The sequence below is a fragment of the Odocoileus virginianus genome, chromosome 32 (genome assembly GCF_023699985.2).
Source record: "Odocoileus virginianus isolate 20LAN1187 ecotype Illinois chromosome 32, Ovbor_1.2, whole genome shotgun sequence".
Classification (NCBI taxonomy): domain Eukaryota; kingdom Metazoa; phylum Chordata; class Mammalia; order Artiodactyla; family Cervidae; genus Odocoileus; species Odocoileus virginianus.
In genome coordinates, this window is record NC_069705.1 from 18,808,918 (window position 1) to 18,826,529 (window position 17,612).

At 34.9% G+C, this 17,612-nt stretch overlaps 1 protein-coding gene across 2 annotated transcripts in view; it reads right to left on the reverse strand.

The window, feature by feature from the left end:
• The window catches only part of TNKS (tankyrase), a 153,473-nt gene that overhangs the window by 119,043 nt on the left and 16,818 nt on the right, over positions 1–17,612 (reverse strand). For both annotated transcript variants that reach the window (XM_070459944.1, XM_070459943.1), the window contains exon 2: positions 13,624–13,848. In XM_070459944.1, the coding sequence (XP_070316045.1) occupies positions 13,624–13,848 (225 nt within the window). The remainder of the gene's footprint in view (positions 1–13,623; positions 13,849–17,612) is intronic.

Sequence of the window (17,612 nt, forward strand, 5' to 3'; positions counted from 1 at the left end):
TAGCTATAATCTTCAATGCATAAGACAAAAAGATACACAAACTGCTAGTATGCGAAAAGATGCTCAACATCATCATTCAAAAGAAAAATGCAAATGTAAAGATGGGCAGTAATCCATCTTTTATTATTAACGGTATTAAGTATTAGTGAGAATATACTAAACTGGGACTCTTACACATTGCTGGTGGGCATGTAAAGCGGCACGTAACTACTCAAGAAATCAATTTGGCAATTACTTATAAAGTAAGTACACTACTGTTACATGCTAATATCCTACTTTTAGATATTTATCCAAGAGGAAAAGAAATATGGCCATACAAAAGATTTGCACATGAATACTGCATGTTTATTTAGAACAGCAAAAAAATGAAAAACGTCTCAATATTCATCAACAGGTGAAAGGATAAGCAAATTTTAGCATATCCATACAAAAAAACTCTACTTAGCAATTAAAAGAAATAAACTATTGACTTACACTTTGCCAGCAAAGGTCTGTAAGTCAAAGCTATGGTTTTTCCAGTAGTCATGTACAGATGAGAGAGTTGGACCACAAAGAAGGCTGATGCCAAAGAACTGATGCTTTTGAACTGTGGTGCTAGAGGACTCCTGAGAGTCCCCTGGACAGTAAGGAGGTCAAACCAGCCAATCCTAAAGATCAACCCTGAATAGTCATTGGAAGGATTGATGCTGAAGCTCCAAAACTTTGGCCACATGGGAAAAGCCAACTCATTGGAAAAGACCCTAATGGTGGGAAAGAATGAGGACAGGAGGAGAAGAAGGCAACCGGGGATGAGATCATTGGATGGCATCACCGACTCACTGGACATGATGGCGAAGAACAGGGAAGCCTGGAGTGCTACAATCCATGGGGTCACAAAGAGTTGGATATGGCTTAGTGACTAAGCAACAACAACATACTGGAGGGATGAAATCTCTATAACATGATCAGCAAAAGAAGCCATACAGCAAAGAACCTATTTCTAGAACAGAAAGCTAATCTACTGTAACAGAAAACAGATCAATTGTTCTCTAGGGATGACAGAGGGGGAAGAGAAAACTGACTGCAAATAGATACCAGAGAACTTCTTAGAGTGATAAAAATGTTCTATAAAATTACAGCAGTGATTACATGGGCCTATACATTTGTCAAAACTCACCAATACACATACTTAAAATGGATGCATTTTATTTCATTATATCAAACTAATTTTATGTTAGAATTCAATAAAGTTGATTTTTTTAAAAAGCTCAAAGAGGGGTCTCACCACAGATTAGAAACACCTGAAGAGAAATTTCTGACCTCAAAAATATGTCAATAGATACTTCTAAGAATGCTACAAAGAGAAATAATCATGGAGAAAAAATGGAGTGAGAATGTCTAATAAGTTGTAATCAGTCTTTAAAGAAAAAGAAGCACATACACGTTTGAAGAAATAATGCCTAAGAGTTTCCCATAACTAATAAGACAAAAAAAAAAAAGACAGCAATTTACAGGTTCAAGAAGCTCAAACAGAATAAAGTCAATGATACAGAAAAAAATATTACACATATAAATGAGGAATAACTACTATAAAAAACAGCTGATAATTCAAGACAAGTCAATACGTTAATAGAGTAATAGTACAACACACCAGAGGTAAATATCAACAATTTGCAAAACTACCCTAACTATAGCATATGCTCAGTGGCTCAGCTGTGTCCGACTCTTTGCGACCCATGGACTGGAGCCCACCAGGCTCACCTGTCCATAATCTTCCCCAGACAAGAATACTGGAATGGATTGCCATTCCCTTCTCCAAGTGATCTTCCCAACTCAGGGATCAAACCTGTGTCCCTCGTGTTTCTTGTATTAGCAAGCAGATCCTTTACCACCGCACTACCTGGGAAACCCAACTATAGTACATGTTATACTGTATAGCAAATGTTAAGCAATGATTTAATTATAAATCTCTTTCTACATATATTAGCAAAAAATTATATTTTTGCAACTGTAAAAACACTATATTCCTATTTTGAGCACAAATTTAATGTAGGTAAATTATTTTAAAATAAAGGTTAATAGCTTTAAATACATTCAAAGTTTTTCTACAAAACTACTCTGGAACCAAGATATGTAAGGTCTGATTAGCCAAATCCAAGAAAACTTTCTTTGATATAAATATTTATTTTCATTTGCAGAATTTTCATTTTGATCCATCTTTTTCCCAACAGAGTTCTTACCTCCAAAAAAACTAAACATTTAAATTCTTCAAATTTTAACATTCATTGGCGATAAATACTGGTTCTAAATACCAAATTAAATTTGGGACTCAGAGTGATCAATTCTAGTCCCTGTCAACACACTCATGCTAATCAGCTAGTTTCAATGTAAGCGAGACTCATCTTGATTTTTGTGTGTGTGTGATGCTCAGTGGCTATCTTTTCACTGAACGAGTAGTGACATTCACTGGGTGAAATAAGCTTCTTTCATCTTAATCTAATATCCTTTGGAGAAACCGCTGAGAACCTTAAATATAATGCCTGGCTTAAATTGACCTTACTAATAAAGCTCTTCTAAAATGAGATTTAAGAGCAGGTATTCTAGTATACTGTAGTAGGAAATGCCAACTCACTCCAGTGTTCTTGCCTGTACAATTCCATGGACAGAGGAACCTGGCAGATTACAGCCCATGGGGTCACAAAAAGTCAGACATCACTGAGCAACTGAGCACATTCTAGTATAATGTACAGAGAACCAAGCAAGCTGGAGAAAAGTTCTGAAGTCATGGTTGCGTGGTCTTAGTTTGGTCTGGTTAGCCATAAATTAAGATGATTAGTAATTTTCCAGGGTCCTAGAGTTACACCATCCAGTACAGTAGCCACTCACCAAATGCAAGTATTGAGTCTTTGAATTGTGGCTAGTGAGACTGATGATCTGAATTATTGATTATATTTAATTTCAATTAAATATTAAAACTGAAGCATGATTCAACTATTGGAAAATGTTGAGTCTGTTTTGAACACCTTAGATATGTGAAGCTACCATTTCAACTGTAAACTGAAGCAACTGATGAGGCAGGGTAGGGGCTCTTCCTCGCCCCTTCTGCTGGCTCTTCAGCAGTAGAGCATCCCAGTGCCTACTGCTGTCATTCGGCCCTTTTCTCTCAGCGTCACCTTTGGCAGTGCATGGTACAAGGACCACAAGGAGCTGGCACACTTTGATTATTCTTCTTTTCACAATCTATGTATGTAACAAACCATCCAAATCTAAAAGTGGCTTGTGGCATCTCTTCTGATCAAATCAGTCAGGCCCTGGCTTTGGCCCTGGATTGTCATGCAACATGAACAACAGGGTGTAGCCCTGGGCACTGTAAGACGTTTAACAGCACCCCTGACCTCTACCCACTAGATGTCAACAGCATTCCCCCACTCTGACAACCAAAACCACCTCTAGACATTTCTAAGCATCTCCTCAGTGGGCAAAACCATTCCTGGCTGAAACCACTGCTCCCGAGGGTCTTCCGGGCCCACAGCCAATCCCCTTATGCACACGCACTGGTGTGAGGTGGAATACATGAATGTCTAGGCTTCTCTCCTCGCCACACTTTTCCATATTGGGTTACCGCATTAGATTTGATTTGAAGGAAGATTTTTGTGGTTTAATAACTTAATAAGAAAGAAGCGAATAGTAAATTAGTAAAATAGTAACTCATAAATAACTTTTTAAAAAGTAATAGTAAATAGTAGCAAATAGTAAATATAAAAGTGATTTTTAAGGATTCTTCTAATTTTAAGATGCTGTGATCTATGAAAATATTTTTTGGGTACTGACTTCATATTAATAGAGAGGTTTTACTTATTACAAGGGAGAAAAACTACTTTAACTGGCTTAAACAACATGGAAATTTATTAAAGAAGAGAGGTATCTCATCAAAAACAAAGGCAGAAACATGTCTCCAAATTTATCCTGTTGCTGCCGATCCCTGTCTCCTGGCTCTGTCGCCATCACCCTCAGATACAGACAATACATATACTTATGCTATCTGAATCTTAATTCCAAATTCTCATTAGAGAGAATTTGCTCCAGCTTGCCTCAAAATCCTGTTCTGGACTTCAAAAGTTTTTCCAGAGAAGAGGAAGAGGCAATAGAAACAATGATGATGGAGAAAGAGGCATTATTAGTTCTAGAATACTTGGGCAGATCTCAATGGGCATCTACAGCAATAAGAGATCTTAATTTTAAAGTATTATATAGAATACATGGTAAATGAGTAGGCTTACAAAAATATGTCTCTATTTTACATATTTCTACAGTGTTTTAATGTTTATTACAAATGACATGCAGTGCCAAGTCACTTCAGTCGTGTCCAGCTCTTCGTGACGCTATGGATGGTAGCCTGCCAGGCTCCTATGCCCATGGGATTCTCCAGGCAAGAACACTGGAGTAGGTTGCTATTCCCTTCTCCAGGGGATCTTCTTGACCCAGGGATTGAACCTGTGTCTCTTACATCTCCTGCACTGGCAGAGGGTTCTTTACCACTAGTACCACCTGGGAAGCCCCAATTATCACAAATATATATTACGTTTATAATGAGAGGTAAATGAGAGAGATATTTCTCCTCAGACAAAAAAGATCTTTATGCACAGTGTAAGTATATTCACAAAAACAATACTTCTCTTAAAGTTGCTGTTTGAGTAATTAATTTGTAACCAATGGAGAAATAAAAATCAGGTATTCTTATCAACTGACTAACATTAAATATGGCAGTAGCAGTAACAAGACCAATAAAAAAATAAATACATTAATTTAGAAACTGTGATAATGCCGAGACTGGAGAATAAGTCTTAAGCACAATTGTCAAGAAGTAATTTTCTATTGTATAAAAGTCCAGATTTTTAACCATACCACCTTTTGTCTTTGCCTTTGATATAAAAGTCATCAAAAATTCAGAATTCTGTCCACATATTTGTGATATATTACCTAATTTTACCTCAATGAGCTATCTGCCCTTATGTGTCTTTGAACTTAGAAAAAAGTGCGTTCTAATTTTTTCCTGGTGAGGTACATAGGACTAAATGGATTAAAAATAGGTTTCTATTTAATGAGCCACATAAAGGCAGATAGTTCACTGAGGTAAAATTAAGTTCAAAAAATCAAATTCTCTCCTAAGGCTGCTTCACTGACTAGTGGCAAATCACCACAGTTCAGAGTGGTCCTCTGGAATCAGACTGAATGGGTTGGAATCCCAGGTCCACCATCTCCTAGTTCTAGGACCCCTAGAAGCAACGTCACCTCTCTGCGCTTCCATTTCCTCACCTGTAAATCAGGAGACAGTAACAGTATCTACTCATGGAGTTATTAGGACGACAAAACAAATATTTGAGGCACTCTTAGAACAGTGACTAACATATAGTCCACATGTGCATATAAGAATTTTTTAAAGACACTAGGAAACTAATTCAAGAAAATAAAATGTTACCAAATTTACATAAGAGAGTAGTTCTTTAGGATAAAATTCTGGCATGAAATGTTTTAATAAAAGAATCATCCAATTAAATTTTGCTCCTATAACCCAGTCCTCCTATAAATAGAAAAAACTAAGAATTTTTGAAGAAGCCCGTTACATCTGGAGTAACTGAGGTAAGTATTATTCTGTATGTGTATACAGCAGATTTTAATATCCAATTCAATTATATCCTTTTTGCAATAAGTTAAGGCTGGCCCCAATACATGTGGGAAATCAGTCTTATCTTCTTACACAAACCACAATTTATTTTAAGACAAAGCAGGCAGTAGAATAAATATAAGAGTGATTATGACAAAGCATATCTCCTTTCTACCTGGAAACCCTAGAGAATCAAGTCTAAAAGAAAGTCCTGTCAAGGAGTCAGACGAATTTGGGTTTAAGAAGACTGCTCTCTACTTAGCAACTGTCTGGCCTGAGGCAAATAACTTCACCTCTGTCAATTTCAATTTCCTCTTTCATAAAACACTACCTTCCAACAAGGACTGCTGCCATAATTGAGACTATATATAAGGTTTATATATAGTCTCAATTATAAACCTTATATATAGTCTCAATTATGACAGCAATATATATATATATAAACCTAGCTTGGTTCTTAGCACATAATAGGAACTCAATAAAAACCCTGTCCCTTCAATCAGTTTTTCATCTGCTTTCAAAAACAGAACCACAAACACAGAAGGTGCTAAAAAAAAAAAAAAAAAATACAAGTTGATTAAAATAAAGGCAAACTGGTAACAGCCCTAGGAACAATGAATCTGTGCCCAAGTATTGTTTTATGCTTGCTTGTACTTAGGAGAAGATTACTTTTTCGAATACTTGACTAGACTCAGCCAGATAAAAAATTAATTAAGGGACAAAGCAGACATTTCAGTCTGACCAAGTAAGTTTATAACATGGGTGGTCAGTCGTGTCCGACTCTTTGAGACTCCCTAAACCGCAGACCGCCAGAGACTGAACCTGTGTGTCCCGCCTGCATTGGCAGGTGGATTCTTTACCACTGCGCCACCTGGGAAGCCCTCAAGTTTATAACAGGATGACAGAAGCCTTACAGTTCTAGGGACAGCAACCACATGCATGAGCTGCTTTCCAATCTGTCTCTAAGAGAAGTTTCAGATACATGGTTTTCTGCATGCATCCCTAAATTGTCAAGGGCCGAGTAAGGCCTCAAGGACTTACTAGTATTTCCAAGGAAATTCCTCATTAGTATAAAATATTAAGACCAATTCAGTATTAGTGCTACTAGACACAAGGTTTAAAGTCACACGTTTTAAAATATTTTCCACAAAGAACACAGGGTTGAGCCGATGTTGTAATATTCTGATTCTGCTTTGAATTTCAGTTTCTTCAATAATATCACAACTTTATTATTTTCCTATGTCTCTAAGAATTCAAATGACTGGAACTTCAATACACTGTTGTACTTTCAATCTGAAGGAGGAAAGGAACATAACTGTTGAGTTTTCATTCTTTGGGAAATAAAACAAATAATTTTTTAATGCAACTTATTTTGTATTAGATTCAATAAATTATCCTATGAGTGATACTCTTAACGACAGTACTCAGTCACACTTCTCCCACCTTAGCTCCTTTAGCCCACGTTCAGGAGGAAAAGAATGCCTTTTTCTTCTATCCGAGTTTTTTCTTTGCTCTTTCCCTTTTCTCATTCCGAGGGGGTTGCAATTTTCAGAAACAGTCAATTATGATGCCCTCTAATAGCTTGAAGAACTACTTCCTCATAATTAATTTGCCTTTAAAAAATTATCATTGTTCACACTTCTTTACAACTGTCAAGCTTTCACAGACTTTTTATTCAGTCACAGCAAATCACTAGAACATCATACAACTGCTACTGAAATATTTGCAGGGAAAGGTTTAAGTTACAATAATTTTCTATTATCCTATCTGCAATGTCTCTGCTAAGTTAAAAGACCAAAATCGTAATTTTAAAAAAATTTCAAGTTTCATCAAATCATAATTCAAGTTTACACAGTTACAATGAATCTGAAACAAAAGACATAAATGAGTTCAGTGACGTCAACAAAGGGCCACATATCTCTCATTAAAGTTTTACCCACGGTCAGAATACAAAAACGATCTCTGAGGACATCTTATGCTGCTACCCAAGGGAGAAAGAGAGCCGAAGGGAACAAGCACTTGCTGAGGCTTCACCTGCTTTATTACTTCAGTTAACTTCCCATAACAACCCAGTGCAGAAGGTCTGATGCCCGCCTTATAAATGAGAAATTGAGGCTCAATGCAATTAAACTGTTTGTGGTAAAAGAGAATTCATACTTAATTCTAAAGCCAAGCATTTAATTTCTGCCATATCATTCTACACAAGTACAAGTCAAGATCACACCAGAACTGTAACTCAAGCTTTCTTTCCTTTATGTGACTTCTAATGGGGGCATCTATGCAATTGTCCTAAACACCTTCCTCCAATGACCAATGCCCTTGTCCTAATCCCATCAACATGCAACCACAACTCTGCAAGAACACCAAGACACCAGGGTTTCACTTCAGGAGACCCCCTAGAATACTTCTTGCTCTTGTTCCCTCCATCCTTACATTCAAGTAAATTCTTTTAAAAGATCAACACTCAAAATGGTGCCCCCAAAGGCAAAATAAAATATACACCCTCTATCTCTAACCATGATTATTTATAACCACAGCAAATATAGAAAATTTCAGGCTTGACACAAAATAAAAATATTTGGACACACTGTGGCATTTCTTAATATCTTATTTGGACTGTCATACCTGAGGGCAGACTATCAAACAACTCACAATAAAGTGACATTCTTAATCCCAGATTCTGTTTACAGATGAAAAGTCTAACACCCACTACATTTAAAAAAACAGAATTAGCAGATTTAAATAACTGAACAACTAAACAATTTTTTAAAGCCCTGAAACTGCAATTATTATACTTAACATCTAGTTTCGTCAGTGAGAAAGAGAAGTGAGAAGGACTCCACAAATCTTTATCTCCAATTTGGGCCTGCCTCTGAAATCTGTTACCAGGGAACTGTACAAAGCAAGGATACAATTTCTTAAATAATATCACAACTACAACTATTACACACATTTCAGATAATATGGTGATCATGTAAAGAGAGAGCCAAATGGTTACATGAGCCATTTGTCTCAAATACCACTTTCATACAACCCCAAGCTTAAGCCATGCATTTCAATAAACTCCACAGATTATCTGAATGACCATGTTTAATCTAAAAGTAAATGCAAGTATATAATTATTTCCTTAACAGACAATCTTGAGCATTAAGTAAAGAATTATCTCACTTTAAAAGATGTATGAGGTCTTTTTCGGTCATTCTTTTGTTATTTGTTACTGTTATTTGACCTTTTCCCCTCTAATTTAAGAATCTTTGATGTATTTCTTAAATGAGAATGAAGGCACTCATTCTGGAAACTAATAAAATACAATGAACAAATAAACTCTCTATATAAATATATATATTTAACATTATTAACCAGAAAGCCTACTAAAGTAGTCCCAAATTTTATCAGGTAAATGCAAAACCACTAACCTTCTTGAATGCAGCTAAAATCAGTGGGCAAGTCATCAACATAATAGTGCTCAGTGTCAGCAGGGATTATTTCAGAAGGGAAAAATTACCATCATTTTTGGCTCTTCTCCTTTTGAAGGATACAAGTATGGAGTTTTGCCAATTTTTTACTTTTACAAAAATGCTACATTGAGACTTGTTTAAAAGATTCCCAATTCAGTTTTTATATGGAAAATGGATGTTAAAAATGCCAAAGGGAGGTACTCTGGCAGGAAGAGGCAAGAGACAGAATAAGGAAACAAAGGCAAACGAATCAAATTCTCAAGGCTTCACTGAATTTTCAATGAATTTTTGCAAGGAGTAAGAAAGGTGTGGGAAATGACTTTTGTTAACCTAACTCATTTATAGATGACATATGGATAGATGAAAGTGACAAGCTAAATCCAGAGCCCTAATCAAGTTCTCCGGCAACTATATTTCTTTGATTCTTATTAAGAAGCTTTAGCTTTCCAGTAGTTTCCTAAAAGTAATTAGGGTTTACATATGTGATTAATGAAAATGACATTCTCTATGGTACTATTTATAAAATAGTGAAAAATCAGAAATCTTCTAAATGGCCTAACATGGGTGAATGATTTAAAAAGTAGCTATTTCTATATAATTCTTGACAGCCTTTAAAAGTGAGGTTAGATAAAATAATACTCACTGATAATGAAATACGGTCATAACACAAAGTGAAAATATAAGAAAACGGCACGTGTGGAATGATCTCATTAAAGGACTATGTACACAGGTACAGACTCTAACAGCACTATCTGACAGAACTTTGTACAATGATGGAGATTTCAATATTCACACACTCTGATACAGTAACCAATAGACGGAAATGGTTATTAAGCACTTGAAATGTGGCTAGTGCAACTGAAGAATTAAATTTAAAATTTTTTACATTTTAACCAGGTTTCATTTATTGGCTACAATGTCAGACAGCATAAATCTAGATGGACAGAAAATGAGGTGTGCCAGTTAATATCACTGTGCTTGCTAATAAACCCAGGAAGCTGTTCATCTTCAATATACTATATTTGAAATAACAAAAGACAAGAAATGCATCAGAAGTGGTCCCATTCTTCCCTACTCAGCTCCCAATCCCACGCCACAAGTTCCAGGACTTTTTAATGAAAGGACTGTGGAACTGATCAGGTAATTTAGTAAAGGGGTATATGATTTGAGGAGAAACATGAGTACGTAGAACAGATAATTTAAACTAGAGTTTGAACAAGGAAAGTAAATATATCTTTCTAGATAGAAGACAGAAAATAGAAATCATTCCTGGAAATCATGAAAGCAAGATTACTTTAGGAGTGAGTTATAATAATAAAGACTTAGTTTAAGCTTTAGTAAATAGATTAAGTTCTTTTTAAAGCAAGGTAAAGAGTGCCACTTTAAATTTGTTAAGTATTTGATGATCTAAGAAACTAAACTAATAATAAAGAAGAATGTTTGGCACATTTAAAGAATCAAATTAATTTTTTAGGCTTAAAATACACTCTTAAATAAATCTCACTAAGCAGAGAGAACTTTTCATTCTCAGTCAAGAAAACATTTTTTATTATAATAATTTTATATTGGCTCTAGAGATTGTGGCAAAGAAACAGCTTTCTCCTTTCTTTACTAGTAAAATGGTAGGAAATTTGAATCATCCATTTCATGCATAGGATATAAACATTAGTGAAGAACTTTGGTTAAGTACTTTGAGTTGCCTTCAAAGGAAAACAGTGAATTATATATCATCTAACAACAGCAATTTTTTGGTAGATTTACCAGCATCACCTTTTTCTTTCTTTTCCCTCCCTATCTCAACTCAATTCATGATAGAACTCATGGGTTTAATCTACAAGTACCAACAAAAAATGTTTGACAGTCCATTCATTATAGACATTCCATAACCAGAATTCAATGCATGCTCAGGACCAACATTCAACAACCCATCCTTAATGAAGAAAAACAACGATTTAACGAACAGTCGATTACCTAAACATAGTTTATATCTGACTATAAAATGTTTTATATTTGTATATGAATATAGGAGTATCTGTATTACCCAGCAATCACACTCTAAAGCATTTATCTCAGAGAAAAGAAAACTCATCTCTACATAAAAATTTGTACACAAACGTTCACAGGAGCTTTATTTGTAACAGCCAAGAAGTGGAAACAACCAAAACATTCTTCAGTTATGAATGCTAAACTACATTACATCAAAACCATGGCATAATAATCAGCAATTTTAAAAAAGATCTGGAAGGCAAATAAGAAAAAAAAAAGCCAATCTCAAAAAAAATTACATACTGTATGATTCTGCTTATAGCATTCTCAAAATGACAAATTATACAGATGAGCATGTTATTGGTTGCTAAGGGTTAAGGATCTGGGATCGGGAGTAGATCATTATAGAAGTAGGCTATAAGTAGGCTTCCCTGGTGGTTCAGATGGTAAAGAATCTGCCTGAAATGTGGGTTCCATCCCTGGGTCGGGAAGATCCCCTGGAGAAGAGAACAGCAACCCAACCCACGCCAGTATTCTTGCCTGGAGAATCCCATGGATGGAGGAGCCTAGCAGGCTACAGGGGTCACAAAGAACTGGACACGACTAAGTGACTAATACTTTCACTTTTTTTCATAAATAAACTGAATGAGGGGGAGCTTCCAATAATATGTTCTGTATCTTGACTGCAGTTACATGAATCTGAACATGTGATTAAATGGCACAGAACTCTACACATTGTACCAACACTAATTTCCTATTTTTGATACTGTATTATGACGCAGTAAGAAGTAACCAAAGGGTGAAACTAGGAGAAGGATACATGGACCTTCTTGTACTATTTTTGGACCTTTCTATAAATCTATAATTATTTCAAAACAAAAAGTTAAAAATACATAATAAATGCCTCTTATTATGTAAAGGGTTCTAAAGAGTCAAATATAATAAAGCAGTATGATTTTTTAAGATCTGTGGTTTACTGGTAAGTACAATCTCGCAAAGACAACATAAAAGGAAATTTTCTTAAAAGCAGCGACAGAATGAAAAATTCAAGAGGTACAGGTGGGAAAATAGAACACTTCAGCCTAAAAGAGATAATACATTAAAAGGTGAAAATTGTGTAAAATTCTGTAACTAACAACAGAGAAATCTAATGGATGTGACAAAGTGAAGCAAGAAAGAATGAGAGTAGGGAAGTTGAAGGTCTAGAAGATTTGGTAAGAGTACACGTCAAATTCAATAACAATATCACATAGTAACTTATCACAAATAACTTAAGAGATTTAGTAATCAGAGAATCTGTGGTAAACTCAAGCTTTTCAGATTACTTTTATGAATGACTTAGTCTAGGACATGGCTGTTTTATGAGAGACTTAGGAGGAAATGGGAGAATCAAGTGTAAGTGGAAGATGTCAAAGGTCAAAAAGGATAGGGTAATTCAAGGGTCATGTTGAAATGACCTTGAATTTCATTTGGTAAAATTGGCTAGTGAAGTGATAAAGGATAATGACAGAGAATAGGATAAAGAAGTTTTGTCAGACAATGCAATAATTTGAAGAAAACTAAAAAATATATTTGAAGTTGGAATAGATGGCTATGAAGTGGGAGACAATCTTAATAATGGCACCACCTCTGTATCTTTAAATGTGACATATTTATTTGAGTTTTATCAGAAAAATAGCCAATTATACTGAGATGGGTGCCATTCAAGAAGATAATTTGTAAATCAATCTGCCAAAGGCTAAACAAATATCCATCATCTTGGGTTTCAAGAAAGAGATGATACACTCAGGAGACACTATGCTTGTTCTCTAGAAGCCTGTTTTAGATTTCAAAATGAAAGATTTTACGCAATAAAGCAAAGTCTAAAATAGATGCCTATTTAGATATACATATAAAGGAGAAAGAAATGCTGACTGAATACAATTTCATATAACTGCAATACTTAAAATCATTGAAAAGTTCAATTTTGTTTGAAATTGCTTTTTCTCTAGACTCTGTTGAAAATATTAAGCCTTAAACTGTTGTATTTGAATCACTCAAAGCTTTTCCAGGGCTAATAAAATAGCTGGTGTTCAATTTTAGCAACATAAAGAAAAAGGTTTTCCCTTAGTACTAGATGACTTTCCTTGAATCAACCTGAACATCCAAATATGTCATCCAATTCAGTAAGAACTTGTACTTTATAGTGGTTCTCATTGATGCTAGGATAGGAAACTTTTAGACTTTAAAGGACTGTAAATTAACTAAATTTGATAATAGTAATCCATCAAAATTTAGTTCCACACCAGCTGGCATTTGCCTTACATTTGGAGAGTTAATATTGTGAATCTTGTTCCTAACCAACTTTAGATTTCCATCTCTCTACTTCCCCTTTGACGGAAAAGAATTGCTTATAAGCAGTAACAAAGTGTTCTTTATTCTGAGGAAACATTATTTCCACTACAATAAAAAACAAGGAAGGGTAAACCTTTATTTTAAATGTATTCTATCTGTGGGGTTGACCTTACAATTTAGATATCATCAAATAATACTTACCAATACATACATCGATCTTTCCTTTTATAGCAGCTTCATGCAGAGGGGTATAGTTCCAGTTATCCCTGGCATTTGGATCAGCTCCTTGGCACAGTAACAGACTCACAACCTCAGCATGGCCAAAAGAACACGCATTATGAAGTGGAATGAGACCGCCATCATCACGAGCATGGACATTAGCACCCATTTGTAGTAAGTGTTCTACCACGTCCTTTCTTCCAAAACCTAAAAAGAAAGAGGGAAAATATTTTATATTGTAAATTCAGTTTTGTAAAAAGAACCACTAGAATTCCTTTAACAATGATATCAACAAATATGAACAACTGAAGTACTATGTTCTACAGCAAAAAGGTTATTAAAAAAAAAAGATGCCATTCAAATAGATTCTCTCATCTCACAGAACTGAGAACTAAGGAAGTTCTTCCCTTAGTTTGGGTAATTCTTTCCAAAAACATTTCTTCAACACCTATTACATGCTAGAAATGCAGGATGAATGAGGCAAAATTCCTGTCCAAGGCATTCACTTTCCTCTCAAAATCAGATGCATAAAATCCATTTCTGTATTTTTAAATACCAATGAAAATCAAATCTAAGACAAAGCACAGCACTTAACATTACACTAGGGAAATCAGAGAAGAATATACGGATATCAGAAATACATGGTGATAGTTTGGCTACAAGCTATTTGCAAAGAAAGAGCTTAAGATAATGCCATAATATCTACTCTTGGGACTGGTACCCAAACTAAATGAATGTGTAGTTACAATTCAAAGTTGGATTTACTGAGTTTGAGGGAATTTTATGACAAACAAGTGAGAATACAGGCTTTTGGAAATACAGAACCAGAACACTGGTGAAAAGCATCCCAATTTTCAGACAGAAAAATAGTGTTAATGGATGGTGTTGTTAGAAGAGCCAGAAAAAAATCTAAAGCACTGTACAGACTAGGCAAACACTGAGAATGGTAAGAAATGCCAAGAAAACACATTATGGATGTTAAAGGGCAACAACATTATGCCAAGTCCAGCATGATGAGGATTTAGTGAGATAATGGAAAAGGGAAAAAATAGCCATTTTGACAATTTGAAGGTCATCATAGTACTGTGATGAAATTTTAAACTACACTGCAATGGGTTAAAAAAAAAGATTACTGAAAATATTAGCATTTTTATTTTTACCAGCTTAATACTTTTATTAATGATCTTTCCCTTCCTACTTTAAATTTTATTAGGATTTGCCGGCTAGGTATCACTGCCTCCATGCTATTACTTACCATGTAATGTTGTTAGAAAATGACATTTTAACACTGGAAAGCAGTAATGGTCATATCTTCTTTCATTTTATGCATATATTAACTAAATAAATGAGAATTATGCAGAAAATAGAAAACAAAAAAGGATTTATTTCAATATATGTCCTTTACACTATCTTTAGAAATTCATTCACTCCAGGAAAGTAGGCCAAGAAAAAGTCTCCTGCTTTATAGATTTAAATAAAGCCTGCATGCAAATTTACATTTCTCTAATTAGTGCACTAATAGTGTTTGAGAACTAATTTCCTTTCTTCACTAATAAATGAAGTAAAAACAAAAATGCTTGGTATCAGCAAGAAAGTGGTGAAATGGAGTTGTGTTCACACTGGTAACGTGAATATGAACTGGTGCCACATTTTTTTTTTTTACAGTTTTTTGATGTGGATCATTTTTTAAAAGGTCTTTATTGAATCTGTTACAATGTTGCTTCTGTTTTATGTTTTGTTTTCTTGGTCTGGAGGCATGTGGGATCTTAGTTCCCTGACCAGGGATTGAACCCGCACCTCCTGCGTTGGAAGGCAAGTATTTACCACTGGAACACCAGGGAAGTCTCACGGTACTACATTTTAGAAAAAAAATGTAGCATTATCATGAATAGGCTTAAACAAATATACTCTCTGACTCAAAATACCACTTTTCAATTTTTATCATTTAAAAAATGATTTATCCATGGACAAAGATTTTGCATCAAGAATTTTATCATAATGTTATTTACAGAAAATCATGGAGATTAGATGCCCAATAATATTCTGTTACATAAATGTAAAATGACAGTTTCTGAATAAAATCATCTGTACTGAAAGAATGCTAACACTGTGAATGGACTTAATATCACTGAGCCATATATTTTAAAGTGGTGAAAATGGCATTTTATTTTTAAACTGCTTAAATAAAAACTTAAAATGTATATTTTATCACAGTAAAAAAAAAAAAAAAGGTATAGACCAGCCACCCACCCACCCTCACACACACACACACAATATTATAAAAGATTCCAACATGTATCAGTGAGTTCTCCTTCCGTTGTTCTCCACCTTCCCTCCCTCCCTCCCTCCCATCCTTTCTTTCCTGGCTGCGCCATGCTGCATGTGGGATCTCAGTTCCCTGACCAGGGATCAAGCCTGCATTCCCTGCAGTAGAAGTGTGAGTCTTAACTGCTGGGCCTCCTGGGAAGTCCCTCAATTAGCCTTTTGGATTGCGAATACATAAAACAAAATATAGGAGAAAAAATATGACATTTGAAATATAGACAGAAAATGAGACTAAGTCACTAGGTAGTAGAAATACGGAATATTTTCTTCTTTTTCATTATCTTTTCTTATTACATAAAACATAATTGTGCATAAAATATATGTATGTGTACACACACAAGTTTAAAAAGGTGGAGGTGAATAGCCAAAATCAGTAAAGATACATTTTATGTGTCAACTATGAAATCATCTAATTTGATTTTGTATTAAAATGCATTAAATCAGTGTTACCCACAAGAAAATTAATCCCCTAAAGTACTCTAATTTAGAAAACCATACATAAAAAGCTTATCAAAACATGTACTCTACCTGTACTATTAAGTACAATTCATAACTGGTCATGAACCACTCTATCCATGTTTAATGCATATGCATTACTTTTTATACATAAAGAGAATTCATTATCTATGATGGTCATACAAGGCCTTTATTTCATAATCAAGGTTTGTAGCAATTATCTCTGCAATTGATTTTTTGGGGGTCTAAAAAACCAAAATAAAAATAATAATTAGGACTGGTTCAAAGAACTACACAGAATTTGACTATACAGTAACTTACCTATAAATTAACTCATAGGAAATAGCTTCTAAGTGAAACCATTACACACCCACATAAGATTTTCAGTGTCCCATTCCACCAAGCTAGCACATGTCAAAAAAAGTTAAGTCACAATTTTTAAAAGGAATAATGTTGCTACTTATACATATCTTTATGGCTGAGTGTTACAAAGCACAAAAGAAAAACCAATGAACCATCTCTCTCTGATCCAAGAGAGGCTGTTAAAAATCAAGACAGTGTAATACTCTGATCTTTACCAACAAAACGGTATGTGCTATTAGAAGAGACTCCCAAACTGAGAGTTGTACAAAAGGTATAATTTAACTTTTACAGAAAATTTCTTACAGAAAAATTCTTTTTGCTTAAAGTACATGCCTTATTCCTGACAATAAAAATAGCAATAATAATGGTAAGTAGCTAACATTTAGTAAGCTCTGTTTTCTGACAAGAATGCCAAATGCTTGACAAGCATTAGCTCCTGTGATAACATCCTGTGACAAGCATTTCCCTCATTTTATTGTTGAAGAATTCTTTCCCTCAGTTCTGATACTCATGAACTATACTTCCAAACACGCATGTCAAATCTGCCTACTCCCCAGGGCCACCAGCTTGGTTGCAAGCTCCACGATCTCTTGTCTAGACTTCAGCACAAAACCTTTTGTTGGTCTCTCTACTGTCACATCTGCTGCCTGACAATTCAGCCTTAACAGCACAGACAGTGAGTCTCTCTTCAAGGCATGCATCAGATGATGTCACTTCCCTGCTTCAAGTCCTGCAATGGATTCCAATAACACACATAATAAAACCTTCTTATGACCTAACAAGTGAGCTGGCCACTCTCACTTCTCCTATCTCATTGAGCTTTACTA